At 36.3% G+C, this 22,290-nt stretch overlaps 1 protein-coding gene across 2 annotated transcripts in view; it reads left to right on the forward strand.

Moving 5' to 3' along the window:
* The window catches only part of LOC134648188 (uncharacterized), a 46,989-nt gene extending 24,968 nt beyond the window's left edge, over positions 1-22,021 (forward strand). Inside the window, exons 2-8 of one of the 2 annotated variants that reach the window (XM_063502680.1) lie at positions 15,679-15,801; positions 17,387-17,526; positions 17,870-18,200; positions 18,528-18,894; positions 18,987-19,161; positions 20,350-20,581; positions 20,980-22,021. In XM_063502680.1, coding sequence (XP_063358750.1) covers positions 15,679-15,801; positions 17,387-17,526; positions 17,870-18,200; positions 18,528-18,894; positions 18,987-19,161; positions 20,350-20,581; positions 20,980-21,872 — 2,261 coding nt within the window. In that variant the 3' untranslated portion in view covers positions 21,873-22,021. Of the gene's footprint in view, positions 1-15,678; positions 15,802-17,386; positions 17,527-17,869; positions 18,895-18,986; positions 19,162-20,349; positions 20,582-20,979 lie in introns of both variants that reach the window. The other variant, XM_063502673.1, reaches the window with a different exon arrangement.
* The last annotated feature ends 269 nt before the right edge of the window (positions 22,022-22,290 follow it).

Here is a 22,290-nt window from a genome sequence, read left to right on the forward strand (position 1 = left end):
CTACTCGTCTCGCCGGGAAAATTTTCACTTGACTATGAAAGATTTCCATCGTTTCCCTGCAACAATAGTCAATATTTACAGCTAGAGAGTGCCTGGGAACAATGAACAGTGAAAGCAATTGGCGATAGGTATTTTCTAGTAAACTGACCCTGTCGTATGACATACGGAAAGACAACAATACAATAGCATAGCATATTACGAAAACTACTCGAGAGGTTGAATGTCCTAGCAATATTCCTTAATCCTGATCTTTCTATTATATCTTGCTATTGACTTATCAAAACCTTAAAATAAGGCGTTGTGAACATGAAATGATTTGTACAGTCTGAAATAAAATCTGTTTTAGAAAAAGCCTTCGGGTAGGTACGGCATACGATGGGATGTTCGGAGAAAAATTCTTCAAGAATATATATGATAGGAAAGTCTGATAAGCGTAACGTGAAGTATTTGATTATAACTATTATGAAGTCTGATGATTATGAAAATAGCGTGATGTCCACCTTTTATTTTTGAGATATTCTGAATAGGTTTTCACACCTCTTGAATAGGTTTTAATTTGGAATAACAAATATCGGTTCTTTGTTAAAGTTAAACCTTCAGTCCTCACTCAATACATTCACATATTCTCTATTACTTCAACCTTCATAGGATGATTGTGTAACATGCTTGGGCATTATGCAGGATGACTATTGAGTAGTTAAATATGAACAATGGTATACTTAGTAATTATTATACGAAATATTTCCGTTGAGCAACAATTTTCACTCACAAAAGGCATTCTGTTGCAAACGTTTACTAATTGTAAGTAAGAGCTTAATAGTTACTTATACGAAAAAACGATTTTTTTTCTATTGTGAGAATTTGGTAGGTATCTTTTCTCACTGTCTTAAATTTTTGGGAATAGAAGAGTTAAATTACTTAGATCTTGAATATAAATATGAAACACACGAGGTGCCATTTCTAATAAAGCAAATAATACAATCATTCCTCAAGCATTACGCTGAGTGCAGTGGGGGTCTGTTATTCGTCCGTCACTCTTGCCTATACTCTCTTATTTATTATGTAACTAACTGCTGTGACGTAAATAAATGTATTTTCTTTCTTTATTTTCTTTCTATATACAGGTTGTTTGAATATTTTAGCCTTATTTGTCTAAGACGATATTTTTTAATCAATAAAACGATCTGTCAAATTAAGGGATAAATATTAGAAGATTGAATATAAGAACGCAGTATCAATTAGAAGTACAGTAAGCTGTAGATATCTCTGCTGACCCTACATATAAATTTGATTGCAGTCTCTACATGTATACATGAAAAAGTGTTATTTAAAGCTAGTGAAATTACTTATTTGTTCTTCTTATTCATACTTAATGGGTTCGGATTCAATGCGAAAAGCAACCAATCTAAGCATGTATATTATTATGCGTACCTATACTTAAAATAAAAATGAGACAGATTGTATTAAATATGCAATAATACCAAACATAAAGAGAGCAAAAGGATGTTTTTTAATAGGTTGGTAAAAGTTATTTGCTGATGTCTGATAATATGGCAAGCCGGATACATAGCTGCATTTGTACTGAATATGTCAGTACAACCTTGACTGCAGCGGTCAATGTCACACGACACGACTGTCGCTGTCGTGGGAAAATCAATTTGATGCAGCACCAACAATGACTTCTCAAATTAAATTGATGTAATTAATTAGAGACACTTCAAGCAGAAACCCGTTACCATATATACACCGTAGACTTTAGTTAAGAACTGTGAGTAATTATATAAATTTCTATGTTATTTATCAGAAATCAAGAAACAATGAGGTATGGCAAGTCAGACCTACTGTAGGTAGATACATCCGTTCCACCATCGTTCCATCCGTCGAAAGATAGACAAATAAATATATACTTGAATGGACGACCCAGAATGCAATTGCAAATCATGAATGAGTAAAGAAAACTTGGTATAGATCCAATGCTTGGTACGATTGTCACTAGCATAAATCCTCCAGGAACAGAAAGTTGAATTCTCATAATGTTGAATTATCGAAATGTTGGATTCTCAAAATGTTGAATAATATTTTCACGGATATCACTGATATCAGACTAAATCAATAGGTAGGTAGGTTAGGTTCGTTAGGTAGCTTCAGATGCCCGAAGGGCAAATCGCCTAGAAATAGGAGCCCCGCGAAGCGGGGCTCCCTAGTTAAGTTCAAGTCAAATTCAACATTTCAGGATTTCAACATTTTAGGAATTCAACTTTATGTTCCTGGACGGCATAAATGAATCGTGAAAAAACCATCACGAATCGTACTCGGCCGCCGCGATTCCGCGAACACGCCTTACACTTGACTTGGCGGATATTCATTGCATCGAGCCATTACTTGCACTGAACTCTTTCCGAACAAGGTCACTACCGATCGCATTCGCCCGAGGAAACTTTCTCTTATATCAATAGTGTCAGTGTTGTGATGGCAGTCTGGAAGCACCCATTTAAATCTGTCGCGCAATTAACATCATTCCTCTTTAACTGGGCAAACGGATGTATGATAAGAACGTTAGCATCCTCGACTAATTTGATGTTCATTCAAAAGTCCAGTCCTTTACGCGGGAACTTATGCAGAGCCCAATTATTTTAGTTATATTAACCCGTGGAATGCCCAGAACCAAGAATAGTATGGAGTTACCATCACACGTGTCTTGGTAGGGCGCTCCACGGGTTTGTAAAATAGTTTTTAGCGTTCTTAGTTTTGAAGAATTTTTTATTTCTTGCCGTTTGCAAAAGCATCTGGTGCCTTCTAGCTGACGCTGACTAAAATCCCGCAGACGAGTTTGGTCTAACTTAACCTATATAAAGTACCTATATAATTCTTGATTTTAACATTATTTCATGTTTGACGTCTTAGACATAATATACTGAGCATTTAATGTATCGAATCTACAAACTTGCCACGAAACAGGTGTAATCCGTACTAGTCGGTAATCGGTTTCGAAAGTCTACACCCATGACCTTGCACTCGCGCACTCGATTGGGCGTCTACCTCGCTTTGCAATAACATATACAACCACAATCCACCCTTTGAACACGAATCCTGTTACATATATAAATTTGGAGCGATAATTAGTAAAGGATCCCATGAAAAACATAAATACCTATGTGAAACGAGAGCCAAGTTCAATTTTAAGAATATGCATCGTTGAAGTTACCGGAAAAAGAAATTAAGATTTAGTAGTAGGCCTTGTTTAGTTTTACGAGTTATTTAAGTATAGTTAATTTTAATGTAATTTATTAATGGAAAAAGAATTGAGATCTAGGTGTGGGTGCCAAGTTCTAGTTAATCTAGTTCATAAAATACATGAATGTAAGTATTTTATGAAACTCTAATAATGTCCATTAGATGTATCAAATAAGCATCATTCACACGCAGTCGGATGCCCGTATTGTCATTTACAGTCATAACTCATAGTACCTATTAATTTACTGTACTTAGGTAGAGTTAAAAGACGCCATTAATATTTCTTTTGTACGAGTATAGTCGCTAGAGAAAGTTTTGGAACTGATACCTATGACTGATAGTCGTAAACAATACGTTTTTACTATGATGCTTACTTTTTCTATTCATCTTTTATAATGAACCATAGTCAACGTTTGGAGTTTGAAAAGATCAACCCAACTACAGGAACACAAATGAAGATTTATGAACAGAGCTAATTTATATTGTATCCCATCAAAAACATTACATGTAAAAAAGATGCAAGTCTCGTAACGAAATTCTTCTACTACAAAAAAGTTTTGAGATGTACTTAAAGTGAAACCAAGTCGGTTATTTTAGTCAGTGCCAGGGGGTGTTAAAACCGTATCAAAATCTTTAATTTTTAATACCTACATATAATGACTTTACTTAGTATTTGTAGGAACTGCACCAGTAACTTTGTAATATCATATATTTATATGGGACTATAAACTTACTTATGCAGTTCTTAAATCTTTAAAACGTGACTGATATTGCAATATTTTTAGGTTTTCTATGGCTTGATAAGCTGAAAACTACTTATGTTTAAAATTTGAAGCTTGTGGGTATGCTAGAAGTATCTTAGAATTAATTATGATGATCGTGAGTGAGTGAGTGTGCAGGGTTCTAGCTTTAGCCAGCACAAATTTACAGGACGTCTAAAATGGCCTGAATCGCTTCGATAAAAGGATGGTACGGCCGTGCCCCTTTGTTTTGCTCCACTTGGCGGGGAAATGCCGTGCCCCCAGATACCTACTATAGGCATGTTATGTTTTATGTGTTTTACTGTAGGTCAAAGTTTTAAGTCGATTTCGATGAAAATGATGATTGATGAACGAGGTGTCAATAGATTTTTTTGTGATTTTATTTGTGTATGGACAGAAGCGTTTATGTATATTTCGTACTTATGGATTATAGTTACCTCTACCTATATTAATATTGAAATGTAGGAATGTAGCTTATTGGGTTATAAGGTGGGATAGTCACATCATAACCATTAATTAACCTGTGCAGCCATCTAACAATCAAGTCAAGCTACAAATTAAACAACAAAGTACGCTAGGGACGTAACACATTACTTAAGAGTTACGTGTGTACGTATGTATATGTTAGATTAAATCCTTCAACTGTTGCCCAAATACAAGCTTTGCCTTAAAAAATCATGTTGAAGCTAAACAATAGCTTGACCCTTGTGTGGTGTCGTAAACTCGCTAACAGCTTATTATGGGTAAAATTGATTGCATTAGATGCTGTCGACTCTGCTGTTGACCAACACTTTAGTGTCAATTTATGAGAGAATGGCGGTGACTGAATATATACAGTGTGTGGCCTATAACGCGGGCGAAAAATTAAAACGTAGATTCTACTCCTCAAACTATACAATGTTTGTTCAGCGACTTTTAAAAATAACTTGTGGTTTGTATTTTAAAACACTTTAAAATTTAATCGAACACGCAATGTATTACGAAATTGATTATGCCTGTACGGTGACAAGACTGACGGGCAATGTCAATTAGACGGAATTTAAAGTACATTGAAAATATTATTTAGTTTGTTTGAAAAAGGGCCATTTTTAAGACTACATAATTTCAAAAAGTTGTTGAACAAAAGTTTTATTGTTTGAGGAGTAGAATCTACGTTTTAATTTTTCGCCCGCGTTATAGGCCACACACTGTATAGACATCGCTCTCCATACAAAAATGCGTTCCAAAAATGACCCCAGCCACACTGACACTGACAGCTATTCCTTCTCTATGGATATGTCCCACCAGCTTTTAATTATATCCAATAAACAATATCCCGCTATTAAAAAAAAGTTATGATTGGTCAATATAAGTTTTGATTGGCTATAACAAAATTCTATGCGTCAAACCATGGTCAAACCTCTTGCGCGAGTTGTGCGGCGTTACAAAATTTTGGCGTTGTCAAACCTTATAAGGATGATACGAACCATGAGGGAACCAATTCTTAAAATTATTATTTTGACGCATATTTATTGTTAAGATTATGCATGTCTATAGTTTATATATGTATATCGGTCCATCCAAAAGTTTTAATATATTATTAATGCATAGTATGTATTTTGGAACAGTGTCGTCAGTGCATACATAATACAGACTTTTATAAAATGCCAGTGGTCGTTTCCCAATTTTCTTTAAAACACTTTTCGGTAGGTGGGTATCGTTAAAATGATATACAACATCGTTACTTTATTAATTGGGTACTTTCCTCTACTTAAACACACGTTTTCATATAAATTCCATATTAGAAAATCGTTTTGACAGTTCTAAAAAGCGGCCAAGTGCGAGTCGGACTCGCCCATGAAGGGTTCCGTATTTAGGCGATTTATGACGTATTAAAAAAAAACTACTTACTAGATCTCGTTCAAACCATTTTTTGGTGGAAGTTTACATGGTAATGTACATCATATATTTTTTTTAGTTTTATCATTCTGTTATTTTAGAAGTTACAGGGGGGGGGGGACACACATTTTACCACTTTGGAAGTGTCTCTCGCGCAAACTATTCAGTTTAGAAAAAAATGATATTAGAAACCTCAATATCATTTTTGAAGACCTATCCATAGATACCCCACACGTATGGGTCTGATGAAAAAAAAAATTTGAGTTTCAGTTCTAAGTATGGGGAACCCCAAAATTTATTGTTTTTTTTTTTTCTATTTTTGTGTGAAAATCTTAATGCGGTTCACAGAATACATCTACTTACCAAGTTTCAACAGTATAGTTCTTATAGTTTCGGAGAAAAGTGACTGTGACATACGGACGGACAGACGGACAGACAGACAGACATGACGAATCTATAAGGGTTCCGTTTTTTGCCATTTGGCTACGGAACCCTAAAAAGTAGCTGATTTGACTAGTAGGAAAGTAGCCAATTATAGTATTGACACTATATTAGTCAATATATATTTACATCCGGTGTCCTTACGTGCACTCATTGTGCGCGGGGGTTCGCCCCGAAAATCGACTACGTCAGCCATCTTCGGGCGCACCAGAGTGCAGCGCCGAGCAAACTAGGAGTCGTAGTGGTCGCCATGGTCGAAAACGGCCGGAAGGATCATCTTCATCACATTATTGACCAGGGTTCTAGTTAACAGCGCTCAGTAATTTTTATTTTACATAAAAACAAATATTCGGAGTTGCTTGTTGCTTTAAATTAAAATGAATAGCCAACTTGCTAATTACATATGTTGCATAACGCTATCCCCATTCTGCAACCCGGTATCAAAAAGGCATAAGTCATTATTTAACTAGTATAGAGTTACGACATTTGGGTTAGCGTATTAGTCTAGAACAGTCTGTTAATTTAAATAATTATTTATCATGATCAGGAATTACACTTACACAAACCAATTAATTCCATCCTTTTTATTATGTTTTACTGAATGGTTGCGGCACCATTTCACCGCACAAGAAGGCATTTTATTTGGCTATCGGAATTAATTATTTTATATGGGCTGACATGTTATCCCTCGGAAGGCCGCTGTCGTATTAAAGCTGTCAAATTCCGCCCGACACAGTCGATTCGTTTTCGACACAGTAGCCGTGGGGTCATTTTTGAGCTCAAGTCAGTCTTCTAGAGTATACACCTAGTGTTTGTATTATTCTATGATTTTTTATATTGTAATCCTAATTGACTTTATAATCCATTATTTTTCAATTTATCCAGTATTAAAATTAATTAATATTAGTCGGGTTTTTACGCGTTTCGTTTCTAATTACATTTGTATAAATTGTTAGGTAACCAAAATCATTCGAATGGGGCCCGTGCCACAATGAACGTTTTAAGGACCTCAGTAAAAAAACTAACGTTTAAAGTAGAGATAAAAAAAAACACTCAAATTTAGCTTAGGTTGGTTCTTGCACGTATATAATTAAGTCGTATACCTATCACAGTGCCCATTGCATCCATTAGATCACTAGGTCGAGTCAATGTGTGCAATAATGTGTTTATAATGACTGTTACGTAATATCCGTTAAGCTACAGGTCTGTAAGTGACGCCGGTTGAGATAGGTCAAGATCAGGCCGTTGACTTATACCTACACAATAGATAGTATTATGAGGTACCTACATATGACCTACACCCTCGTTTATATATTTAAATCATCAAGAGGGCCGATTGCTAATCGTGGGCTCTATTTTTTTTTAAATATTATATATTTTCAAACTCGATGGGTAGGGTGAAAGGTGTCATCTCCTGCATATAATGTATAATCTAAAAACGCCAAATCTCGCCAAAACTGTATTGAAATGGCACCCGTCAGCGTACCTACCCATGAGTTTAAAAATACTATAGTTATGAATGATCGACCTACGAGTAACTAATGAATTTAAACATGTATCGCGCTAGCCATATTTCGTGGGCTACTTATATGCAAAAACTTCTTTAAGAATTTAAAAGATTCACTTAAATTTACACGCCTTTTTGTCATTCTTATAAAACCGATTATTCTCAGCTCAGGTTATACAACGTTTCGTAATATTTCACGGTCAAGATAAAATGTCGTTTAAGCCAACCCCGGCCAACCGGTAACTTTCCCCATGAAAACGAAAGTGACCTTTGATACGTTATGGACGGGTCTGGGAGGAACCCCTTTCGTTAATATTATTGCCACCGCCTTCATTGTATAAACTTGGTATACAATCACAATATGTATTTTGTTTTATAAAAGTGTAAAAGTAATATCGCGAACTACAATACTTATCGATTCTAATACATTCAAGAGCAAGGAAAACTGATATTTTTAAAGAAATTTGCATAACTTGCAGCAAAAAAACGATTTTTATAATAGGTTAATAAATTCATTATTAAATGTTTCTTACTTGTACCTTAGAATGGCTGTTAGTCAGCATTGTCATTGATATAAGTAGTTAGTTACTTACTCAATATTTTTAAACATATAAAGCACACAATACGTACGTAATGATAAGTATATACTCGTAAATAAGTATCGTTCCGCATAATGCTTCTTGGTGAAGCATAGTTGGCATAGCCATAGCCGTCTTATACTAGAGTTACTAGACATATTATGTGTCCCACATTAACGAAACCAGAATGAAATTAAGTAGTCTATCGCTGAATTTCCCAGACTAACTCGTCTGACCATAATACGAGTAACGGCTAGATTCAAAACGTGTTCTAAATGATAAGTGCAGGAAAACCCATGTCAAACCTCGGCGGCATGTGAAATGCTTAGTCAGGCGAGTTTCGACTGACGTAACAACGTTAATGCACCAGGCCGCGTAGCCAACATGCCAATCACTTACCCTCCGTAGCGATCGAAACGCAACTGTCACTGTCGCACTCTTGGAGGATATAATCAAACGGAGACGCCATGTCTGTAATTTTCTGTACAAAACAGTCTGCCGATTTTTGCGGGGGAGGGGAACGTCAAATGTATGCGTAACGTAAAAATAGCCATGTCAGATAAACGTCAGTCCATACATTGTGTATGACCGTTGGCCGCCTATTTTCGACAGAGGGGAAAGCCTGTTAATGGCTACTCCGTTTAGTTGTATCCTCCAAGGTCGCACTAATATGAAAGAGTGATAGAGAGAAACAAAGCGTTTCGTTGTCGAAGCGATAGCGATTGTAACCTTGGCTAGGCCAGCTGCTACGAATATGGGGCATTATCTATGAAAAGGAACCTTATTGTCGATGGCGCTTACGCCTCACAGCGTCGCTCGGCATTGTATTTATATCGGAGCATCGTTAATAATGGCGTAGCGTTTCTCTCGTGCTAAAAATACCTTGTTACTTAATGGGATGATAAGCAAAAAAAAATTAAACAATTATGTCTACAATTTTCGTTACTAACTTAATCAACATAACTCATTGTTTTTTGAATATGACGTTTGCAGTAAAATTATACATATATATTTTTTTCCTTTCATTTCGTCATTAACAATTGAGCTAAAGTGGCAGTTAAAATATTAAAATACATTGTACATTCCCAAATACCTATACTTTAAGTTGCCTACGTTACCTAGAAAATTCCTACTACCACTTGTAATCCGATGAAATGAAACAAAAACGAAAGTGATGTCGATGTCGTAGTCAGATTGTATAATCCGCCGTATTACATTACGGCTAGCCGTTTTACAAAACAATGAAATGCGGCGGTTCGACGATTAGCCGGATTGTCATTACGATACGTTCTTCAATAAGGCGGCCTACGTTTAGCCGCATCGTATCTACTATTTAAATTGTAGAGTGACCATTCTTTCGGTCGCCTACGTAACCGGAGTTTGACAATGTTTGCAATTTAATTTATTTTTACCATGGTCCCACCGCACTTTATGTGTTTCTTTTCCAAAACATTTCCTTCACAACTTAAATAGACGGAGCCCCGCTTCGTGGGGCTCCTATTTCTGGGCGGTTTGCCCTTCGGGCATCTGAAGCTACCTAACGAACCTAACCTACTTACCTACCTACGCTTTTTTCCCCAAAGTGTAATGTTTTCACGGACGTCTCACTAAATCAATAGCTAGGTAGGTTAGGTTCGTTAGGTAGCTTCAGATGCCCGAAGGGCAAACCGCTCAGAAATAGGAGCCCCGCGAAGCGGGGCTCCGTCTAGTTAAGTTGCAAAGGAAATGTTTTTTGAAAAGAAACAGTCCGACGAACTCCAGATTTGATGAACACCCCAGCGTTTTTCATAGTTTGTTGTTGTTATGTCAGGCAGCGCCACGAGTGTTAAAAATGGGCACTAAAAACTGTCAAAGCGGCGGCTAATGACTCGCTGTATTACATTACGGCTAGCCGTCTTGAAGAACGTATGGCGCCGAATACATTCCGGCGGATTTTCATTCAGCCGCATTCAATCCGGCTAATCGTCGAACCGCCGCATTTCAAAACGCCCCTGTTTTGTAAAACGGCTAGCCGTAATGTAATACGGCGGATTATACAATCCGACTGCGACATCGATAACTCGTCACAAGCGTAACAATGTGTAATGCAAGTAATACAATGTGAGATGCTCGGCGATTTCACGGCGATTTAGCGGCACTCGAGTAAGATTGCTGTTTCACTGCTGTCGTCGCTCGAACGAGTTAAGTGAAAAGTAATTCACATGTGAGGCAAAGTAATCAAATGCAAATTTGGAGTCGTTTTCATCTTATGTTTGCTGGTAGAATTGACTTTTAAATGATGATTTTGGATGATAAATATTTAATAACACTCATTTGATTTGATTTGGTTTGATTTTGTTTGATATTTTACATTTAATATTTGCTTCGGGTTGGTGTGGTGAAAAATTTTGTGTTTCACTCGGGGGCAAAATTTGTTTAACCCTCGTGCTTTGAAACCCTCGTAACACTCAAGATCCCATTTTTCGAACCACTCGCTACGCACGTGGTTCAATTTTGGAATCTTTCGCTTGCTCGGGTATCAATATTAGCACGAGCGGTTAAACAACAACTTTGCCCCCTTGTAAAACAAATAAATATTTATAAGGTACTAAGCTACTCTCTAGCTAGTGAAATCACAGCTAGTTGTCCCAATAATCGCAAATTTCCCAGTGGACTCTCAAATACCATGCTTCTCTGTCTGAAATGTATCAGTTATTATTGTCCAAGCTAATACGTGCTGTCCATACAATTTACACACGCTTGCCGCTCCACGCTTCGTTAGGTCGCACTATTTTCACTTTTCTTTCTACAAATAACTCTTCAACACACGATTTCATGCCAAATTGGCAGATAAAGTAATTTAAGTGTTGCAGTTGTTAGTTCGTTCTATATAATTTTATTGTATTACGATAGTAAAATTATATAGAACTAAGTAACTGACAACAGTAACACTTGTAGTCTGAACTACAAAAATTGTTGATAATTTTATTCCTCCTAATGTGAGACTTTGTGACTTTTCTGGGTGTCGCGTTCAGTAGAAATAAAACGAAGGCCAATGATATGGGACCGTAAATGCTGCTGATTTGACCCATATGTACCTATATGTTCAGCGAAAATTTATGGATAATGATCAGACATAGGAATCCGTGGGGAAAATTTTTTTGACAGGTAGGGCTTCCTATATCGATACACTCAATTATCGATGCTCGTTCTATATACTAGTGATCGCCCCCAACATTGTGTGTTTTTGTAACTATTGTTTTGAAGACAAGTATGAAATTCACGCATAGCATATTTTAAATAATCGCTAGGTTATATAAAGGTAGGGCGTAATACTTATTGCGCTATGAAATAGTCAATATTATCTCAACCTCTTTATTGATTGATTATATCAAAGCGAATTGAGTTATTATTTTATCTGATTTTTACACTTTTAATAAAAACATATTTTTACAAGCAAATCTTTGAGTGATCACTAGTATATAGAACGGGCATCGATAATTGAGTTTATCGATATAGGAAGTACCTACGTGTCAAATTCATTGTCAAATTATACAGATAGGTATAGTTTTCTAAAATATTAATAGGTATTTAATAATTTATAAGCAATCAGTATAATCAGCAAGATAGACTTAATCGGCTTATAAGACGTATAAGTAAGAACACCAATAACCTATATAAGTTATCACTTAGCGGGCAATTTAACATCACAATACACAAGAATTCCTTTGTCGTTACAATATGAGACAACTCACTACAGTCACCACTACTACAGACTACTTTAAGGAATGTCAGAAAAACTATGCATACCTATATATTATTATACATGTATATTATAATGAAGTGAAGGTTTATAAGGTTTATGAATAATCTAATTATTGATTGTTTTTTTTTATACCAAAAGTAATTTAAAACATTTTGTGTTTATGCCGTCATTGCTTATTATAGATTTCAAAATCTTGTATAGGTATTTTAAAATCATTGCATTATGAACATCTAACTACAAATTTATATCGATTATTTTCTTTGCGTCAGTATTAGCAATATTTTTTTCATATAAGTAATCATGGTCATTCACTCTTAGCCAAAAAAGGTCAGCAGCCATTTTGCTGAGCGATTGCCTGCCTCACGCTGCCGACGCTACCTGTCCGCAAGCAGCCCGGGCTTTCTCCCAAACATCCGGCTGACCACATTCGTGACATACGATTGTTTACCTTATTCAACATCGGTTCAACGAACGGGAGAGCATAGGTATTAAAACAAATCTCAAATTAAAATGGACCTGCTAACGTAATACGGAGGAAAATAGAAAGAATAAAAAAAACTGCTCTTTACTGTAACAGAAAATCCGTTCATGTAGCATGGCATCAGACTAAAAAACCGGAAAAGGCGGCAAATTGTATTTAACCTTTTCCACGCCGTGTCAAACACAAAAGCTGTCACTCAGACGCTACATCATTTAAGTGTCAAAACCGAAGTTGAACTTTATGTATATGCACAGTAGATCGATGTTGCTCTGTGGTCTGTGACCGATTAATCGGTCTTTGGCGTTGAACCTACGGTGCGGATATATCGGTCATTGGCGTCCAAAAGGTTAACGCATCCGCGTGTGGTAATTGTAACGCAAGCAGTTCACGACGCACTGGCTGATTCATATTTAAATTTAATTTATTATACCTAAATCGCGAAACATTTCATCTAGACGGGCAGACGGACCGACCGCGAAAGCTTAGTAATTTCGAGTGTCACCCTTCAGTAACGGAAAACTAAAAAAAACAGTGGTGGCAATGTCGATAAGCGCTACTTGCGCCAGCCAGGGTTAAACCACTAACCCGGGGTTAACCGGTTAAACCTGGAGATATCATGGTTACCAGCCAGTACAATAATATAACAATGGGTTAACGGCTGGCGCAAGTGGCCCTAAAAGTAACAACTTAGCTCTTCAAATAGCTATATATTTAGGATTGACAGGTCATGAATAACTCTAGCTTTAAATTAAGTACCTTTATAAATCATCTTTGTTTATAACCAAGGCTCATCTTTACGCAAAATAAGTACCGGATTTAAGCATTTCTAAATAAGTTAAATGACACAAATATTAATCGATTACCAAATCCAAAAGCATTTTCTGATCTGTGCTTAGTGCAGAAATATCCCATTGTTTGCGTGAAAAATTCGTAAATTATTAAATTAAATACCGATTGCATGGCTCCTACCATTGTCTGTTAATACGCGGTTGGGTAAAATATATATATATATCTCACAAGTGATTAGGAGGATTCTGAGGTCAATGGATAATCGATACCTACCTACTTACCTACTTAATTCTTCACGGCATTTCAATGAATATCTATGAATCATTTAAAAAGAATCACTGAAATCAATTTATTTAACTACCTATCCATTTATAAAATGTACAGTCGCCATCAGATATATCGGAGCGGCCGAGGTGCTATAAAATATCTGGACACGCGTTCTAACGCCTTAACAAGAGTGACTATGTGTTAAGATATGTCTGATGGCGACTGTCAAGTGCCTTGATTTACGGAAATTTTTAATAATTTGAGTTGACTTTTGTCTTATAAATTTTTATTAGGTACCTATATATTTTTTAATAAAACCATGGACACTAGGTACTAACTAATAATACTTCAATTTAAGAAGCCATTAAGTACTTGTAATTATTATAAATATAATTTTTAATTATAATCCAGATAAAGCAATCGGGTGTAATCATTTCTAGCGAAAACTGTCCAGTAGAAATAGAAACCGCGTTGAGTAACCGGCGTAATATTAAATTACTTATGTGCAGAAATATCACGTAGAGTTATACCATCTTTACAATCATAGTAATTTGCTACTAAGTATGGTTGTCGCTACGAAACTACGAACGTGCGTCGAGATTTGCCATAGGATAAAAAACAGCTAAGCCACTAGGAAAATTAACGCTGAATTTGAAAGCTGCCCTGTTACGATGTTGTAGTTATAATATTATGACTATCCTGTTACATTGAGTGATGGGCTTAGAATATATTCGTTCAACATAGTGAAGAAAGCAGAACCTGGTACTGTCTTCTGGTACTGGTAATATCTTCTACAATGATTAACAGAATTAATAGTAGGTAGGTATACTATACTACCGAGGAATTGCCGAACGAAGCGACAGTAAATATAAGATTTTTTAAGTCCTATCTGTTATCTATATATTAAATACTAAACATTGTAAGGAACTGGATCTGGTCCGGATTTTTTTGTTGGGTAAGAAAGTGATGCAATACATCTGACTTGAAAGCGAGTCCGGCTTAGGTGCGGGTGAATGGATGGGACGTGCGTATGGGCGGAGAGAGGATATGCTAATAAATCATCCTCATGCAGTGTACTCATCAATAAACCGATTTTAAATAAAATGGAGTAGTTGTTGTGTTTAGCAAACAATAGACTGCATAGCCAATTAAATGACTGCTAAATAGGTAACGAGAATTTCTACATTCGTAAAAAATGATTTTGGGCGTTGATAGGTACAACATAACTCCCTGTTATCCGTTTTACAGTACAGACTAAAGACTGTTGCAGAAAATCTCATTTTACATTTCTAACGAACCAAATAATTTTCCCTTTTTAGACTAAATTATTAGGTATTTTAAGGACAATAATATTATAAGTGTACTTAAGGTAAGATTAAGTTAGGCACTTTATCACAGTGACTCACAGGAGGTACCCGACGGCGGAAATGCCTCTTACTTTTAAACTGTATTACCAAATTACTTAGTATTTGTTTTGATAGACGCAGTGGCCACTTGAATATGTATTTAGCCTATGATATCACTTATTCTGTATTCGTCTTAAAAGGCAAACAAAACATTAGTTGTTTAATGCCTTGTCACGTGGGCTGGTGAAATCTAGGTCAATCTACTGAGCCTTATATTTTATGTCCTGAACCAGCCGCTGCTGTTTCTCCATACTTATAGTTTAATTAAGGTAAGTAAGTGCTCGCATTTCGGATTCCCCCTAAACTTCAAAGAAAATTAGATATAGTAGGTAAATAAATTCATAAATACTATTAAAAATTTGTATTAAATAAGTAGGTACTTAGTATAAAAAATCAATAACATGGAAAACTAATAAGCGGATCAGATATCCAATACAGGTGCGTAAAATGTGGCCGTTTGTCGAATTAGAGTTTTTTTTTAAATTACTTATAATAAACTATAAACCCCCTCAACTAGTATACAATATTTAAATTAATTATTAATTGCATTTGTCTGTATTACATAATTATTTATTGTTTTTTTTTTTTCAGAAATTGCGCAGCCAACATGCGTTCTAGAATCAGACTTCGGCTTCAAAATCAACTGTGCTTTCAAGAAATCTGGTCTCTTCAGAGTGAGGAATCTTGGCGGACTAAAGGCGCACGCTAGCATAGGTAAATGTCTTTTTTACTGAAATGTATCCAACAACACTGTATTGTATTGACTTTATAAAACAAGAAGATTATGTCATCCATTTTTTTATAAACTTTTCATCGCATACAATACAATAGCAAAGGCCAGTTTTACGTTCTTGACCTTGCCTTTAGAAAACACCTGCATGATGGTTGTGCAGTCGATATAGTACGTTACCTCTAAGTAGAACCCGTTACCAATGCATATTTGATGTCTTTGCACCTTTCTTTAACACTCTGAATACGACATAGAGCTTTAAAGATGTAGATTTAGGGACGAGTTTAGTCTGCTTGCAATTGAAACTCATTTCTGGTGTTTCTACCGGTGTAAAGAACCATCTTTGTAGGTATTCTACTGGGAAGCGGTGACCGGTTGACATACAGATGCAAGTTTTCGAAGTGTACGGTTGTAGTAGTACTGAAGTGCATAACCAATTTAAAAATTTCTAGTCTCCTAGCGATACAAGCAACAAATATTGTATTGAGAAATGCATTGCCATTACCTATTGGACAGTTTAGGATTTATAAAATAATACATCACTAATTAAATAACTACCTAAATTGCACATACTTACAATATAATATAATATCTAACTGAAGGCTTTTTTACACGACTGCCCAAAAAAAAGAGTGTATTGTTTTTATGATTAGTTATTCTTGAGGTTGGCTGCATATGGACCAGTTAGGTTAAGTTCAAACACAGCGAGCTAACTAGGGACACTAGAGTAGGTTTTGTCAAATATCGAATAATCTATAAGCAGTTATAAATAATAAATGTTTATGAATAACTTTATTGTAGCTTTCAAGATATGTGAAATTGTGAATACAATCTGCATTCACAGTGTTAGAGAATATTTGAAAATCTCATTTATTTGTTATTTATAAGCGTTTCTTACAAACTATTGCATTTCAAACCGTTAAACTCCATTAAAATTTCATTACTCACGACGAGATAGTAATATAATATCGCATGTTCTTCATGCTTGATATAAATAGCAGGTACAGGTACAAGAAGGGTATTATTAAGCAGGTAGCAAATTGAATTATATGTAGGTAAGTATGAAGGTTACAGTGTCTTGCAGAATCTTATATCAAATACCTTCTTCTTATTATAAGGCGTAGTTTCTAGCACGGTCGTTCAAGGAGAAAATTAATATTTTGCAATATTAAAGAATACAATTCGTATCACTTACAAAGTACCTGGTTCAATATAAATACCCTTTTACTAGAAGATTGTAATAATGTATTCGGTGGCTTTCTAAAGCAATTGAATGAGTTGATTACTTTATTTACAACTCTGTGCAAAAAGGCAAGACTAGGTACGTGATTGTAGAACACAACAAGTTTCTGGTGTAAAAGACGAACTCGACTATTTTCAAAAAATCTAAAACATCAACAGGATTTGCTAATATGATTTTTATAAGGAAAATGAACACATGAGTGCGACTTGGTTTGGCAAACTGCTTTTGAGTGTTTGAGTGTTCTATAATTATGCAACTAGAATTAGATATCTGTATACAACTTATTATTGCATTTGAATGTAAACAATATCCTTGTCAAATTCCAGGTTTCAGCCTGGGTGACGAGCTTGGCTTCGAGCAGTCCCTGACCAACTTGGATCCGAGCCGGCGGCGCTCAGTCAGTGTGAAGAACGGGGCGCCCCCTAACCTTGTCACTGAGGCAGGCAGACAGGCTGGGAAGCAAGAGGTAACTAAATAATAAAAAGTTCAGGAAATAAACTTGGTTAGGATTTTTTCATACATCCTCCCTACATTTTGGAAATAGGTTAAAATAAAATGTATCTGCTACCTGACCCATACATAATCGTATATCAATATCGGCTCAGTAGAAACACACGTAATAAAAAGAATACCTAGTTCAAATTTACACATACATGTAAATATTACATAACATATACAATTATAAATCATAACCTTTCCTTTTGACTTCCTCTCAAACTATTAAAACACTATATGGTTGTTTGAACATTTTTAATTTAGAACGAATTTTCAGTGATTTTACTAAATTTGCCGGTAAACACCTATTTCAGAAACGTGGAAAACAAAACAGAATTATGATGCGGCCACCTGCACCACCCGGCCGCCCGAGCCAATCGACAATGGACAAACTGACAAGTCTGCACCGCCGGGCATCCAGTACCATGCGGCCTATCATCGTGCCAGGGCCCACCATCGAAGCGCCCACTAAACTGACCAGGGTCAACCCCACCGTCACTATGGCTAAACCACTGCCCATGGGCGTACCACCATTTAAGCCATTACCACCGAAAGACGAAAATATAAGCGTCCTCCCGATTGCAGTAACCAAAGTCTACACTCCTCTGCAAGTCCCGCAAGCCAAAGCCGGAGTGGCTTATCCAAGTGAGAACTACCCACACGTATCACACGAACAAGTGTCCAGAATGGTATCACAGATGACTGCAACACATATGGCTCAGCCACTCTACAGAATCACACCGACTCCCATCATAGTCAACACTCCAAAACTATACTCCATACCGACTACACTGAACCCATTCATTCCCATGCCTATAGCAGCTCCGCCTACCCAGGCCGCTATGACGATCATACCTGCACCAGTCTTAAAGAACTCATTTAAAGTTGTTCCATTTTCAAAAGCACCTACTTTCTCTTTCAATCAAAATACTCAATCTTTCCACCAAACCAATCCTATTTCTAACTTTGTAGACCCTGCTCCTCAACAAATCCAAGATCTGGCGAGTTATCCTGTGTACAATACAAAGAAAGTCGACGACTATAACTCTATAACCGGTTATGGTGACGACGTAACCCTAAAGTTTAACAAGGAAGACATAAATGCGAAGATTGTTGAGATAGCCAAAGCCGGTAACATATCAATGGAGGCAGTGGAGGCGGCGATAGCATTACGGCAGCAGCAGTTGTTGAACAAGTACGCGAACGTACCGTTGCCGACGACAACGACGACATCCACGACGACTACAACAACGACCACTGAAGCGCCAATAGTGTTTCAATCCGAACCAGAGTCAGAGCCAGAAATCGTTGTACCACAAGTTAAACAAAAACCAGCCAGGTACTTGCAGTAGCTAACTTAATATGATCTATATATTCAAAAATGCGTGTATAGCTACTGTATAAAACCATATTATCATTTCTTCTAAATAGGTTCCCCACATCGGGTAAAGTAATGAACGCCCCTAAAGAGTATTACCCCATTGGCTATGAGAAGAATTTTGACGACCACTTCCAATCCAAGGTGGATCTGCCTGACACAACTTTCCACTGCGGTGACCAAAAATACTTCCCTGGTTTGTACGGTGATGAGAGCCTTGGATGTATGGTAAGTTTTGTAAAATATTAATTACATTTTACTGTGAAATGCTTAATCATACGTACTTAAAGTCGTTAATATTTTACTTGTTTGTGAATCAATGAGTTGATCTAAATATTATTTTATGAAAAGACAATCTAACTTATAATTTCGTACATGATTTAGTCAGCAAGAGAAAGTGATACGAATGGCAAAACTGGAATGTTTAATGATCATGTCCAGATCGTCAGATAACTACAATCGGAGAAATGCATCACATTGACGACTTTTTGCTCAAACGCTCCAGTTTAAACTTTACTCATTTGTGCTGTCAGGGAACCAAATTGAACATAAACTTTTACGAGCTTTTATTTCATTCACGCTGTAAGTGCAGTCGTCATCGAGTGGCGGAGATATATCGGAGTGGCCGAGGTACCTACCCAAAAATATCTGAACACGCGCTCTAGTGCCTTGACAGTAGAGGCGTGTTCAGATATTTGTGTGCACTTTGGCCGCTCCGATATATATGATGGCGACAGTACTATGTTGATATGTACCCTATCCATACCCTTAATTGATTAAAATAAAATGTGAAATGTACCTTTCAACCCCGACGGAACGGAGGCTATCAGATGTACGTTTATAGAAGGTTATGGGTATAGGTTTTTAAGGTTTAAAGTTACCTGTCGAATAGAAAGTTGCGATTTAACTGAACAGGCCAATTCGAGTTTTAATTATTTGATGTGTCTCCGATATGACGCTGATCTTTCAGTGACAAAAGTGACATTTATTCAACCAATAACATTACTTTTGACACTGACAGATCGATAAAAAATCAGAAGTAGATCGAATTACTAAAACTCGAATTGGCCTGTGAGTATACCTAATATAGTTTTATTTAGTTATCGAGCTTTTGTTTACATAAACTTATGTGTAAATAGTAAAGGTTTTTAAGTTCACGTCACCAAACATATACAGAAACTATTACCTTATTATTAAAAATAATATCAAAATTGAATACGTTTCGGATGAATATATTTTTTCTTTCAGTTTTTTGATTTTTTATCTAAATGTGTAAACTTCAAGTAAATTGATTCTAAACAAATATAATGCAACCTGATGCTATATGATAATTGATAACCTATGCAATTCATAAGATGAAGATTGAGTCTTATTGAATTTTGCTTGAGAAAAAACACAATTCCATCTCAATTTCAGGTATTCCACGTGTGCGCCCTCACCGATGATGGTCTAGTTATGAAGTCCTTCCTTTGCCCTGAGTCGACCCTCTTCGACCAGACAATTCTGAAATGCAACTGGTGGTTCTACGTGGACTGCCCGAGTACCCGCCGCCTCTACGATACCAACATCCCTGTTTCGAAAAGCTACCAGCTCATGAAAGCACTCACTTTCTTCTCTAGCTATAAGAAAGAGATGCAAGACGAAAACAGTAAGTAGAGATTTAAATTTGATTAAGGTAAAGAACGGTCACATAATTCGTAAGAAGATACGGTCGAGTTTGGTAACAAGTGAAAGAGCTTCATTTACTCTTTTGCAATTGTATTTAGGCTTTCTAAATTAATTTTCTATTAAGCAGAAACGCCTGCAAACGACACCACAATAAAATAAAGTGGAAAAACTCACTGTCCTGGGCGAGAATCTAATTCTCGACCATATATGGGACCAGCCCGCCCCTCTTCCAACCAACTTCCAACTGAGCTACAGAGTTTTACCCGTTTACAGAGAATATTTAACTTAATATAACCTCCATCGATATTAAACTTTCGTGAGACATATTTTAAACTGTTTATACGACAACGGTTTCATTTTTTTCTCTTTACATTACAGGTCACACAACCAATCCTGAAGATGTAGAGGGCGTTAAAGAAGCAATCACTATTTTAGAGAACCATAATCAGAATCCAAATGTGCAGATAGAGGTTGGAAATGCTCCTAACGCCATACAAATTATTACACCACAGCCTTTTGTTGACGAAAGGAGTAACCATCGAACCAATAATGAAACAGCTCCAGTTTACAGAGGAACAAGAAACTATAAGCCATCGAATAACACTAATGGTCCTAGAATAAATAAATCTCGACCACCAATTAATAGACAATCAAATGAACAAACCAGCTCAGAATTTCGATTAGTTACAGTCAATGCTGATATAAATGTTAACAGAAATGACACTTCAGTAGAAAACGTTAAAACCACTTCTTCCGAATCTACTGAGAGAAAGTATAAAAGAAAAATGTCTTTAAGAAGAAGTAGCTCAACAACATCGCCTACTCTAATTACTACTACCACGGATAAGCCTGTTAGAAGTACACCGTCTATAGAAATAGTTAAACAAGAAATTAAAACTGTGGAGGAATTAAACGCCACTGGTGTCAAACAGGAGAAACTGACCGATGAAGTTGAAACATTAGATAAAATAGATTCTACCATTTTTAAAGAGGCTGAAAGTTCACCGCCCGTCAAAAGATTTTACAGATCTAGCATAGAAAGAACTAGTGCAGAAAAGATAAATACAGAAATGGCAATGGTTAACAACGAAAAAGTTCAAATTGTCAGACCAACGTCCGTTAGAAGACTAGTAGGCGAATATCCTACTCAGTCAGCCACTATCCAGAAATTAGACGAGGCGATCATAGGAAAATCAAACAGACGAATGAAGAAAGAAACGGTCACATTTGTGACCCCGGAGAAACATTTCAGAAGTAAAGAACGAACGTAGTATTCGTCGAATTTTAGTCAATAACTAATTTAAGTGTCATATAAATGTTGCTATTTATTTATTTCACTTCCAATGCATTAGTGTTAGTGGTGAAGCCAATGTTTACAACTTATGTTGTACAGTCACCTTCAGAAAGATGCACAATTTAGGATCTATACTTGTTCAAGCAGATCTTGACAGTAGAAAAAGGCGGCAAATTTGAAAAATGTAGGCGCGAAGGGATATCGTCCCATAGAAAATTTGAATTTCGAGCCTTTTTATTTTTATACTGACAAGATTTGCTTGACCAGCTATATCTATTCTAACTTTTTCGATTAATTTATTTCGACTGATGTTAGAAAAAATATATGTATATGGTTACTGATTTAATTATCGTTGCTGTAGCTGTTAGTGTTGTTTTTATGTTAGCTGCGAATAT

This window comes from Cydia amplana, chromosome 1 (assembly GCF_948474715.1).
Source record: "Cydia amplana chromosome 1, ilCydAmpl1.1, whole genome shotgun sequence".
NCBI classification, from domain to species: Eukaryota; Metazoa; Arthropoda; class Insecta; order Lepidoptera; family Tortricidae; genus Cydia; species Cydia amplana.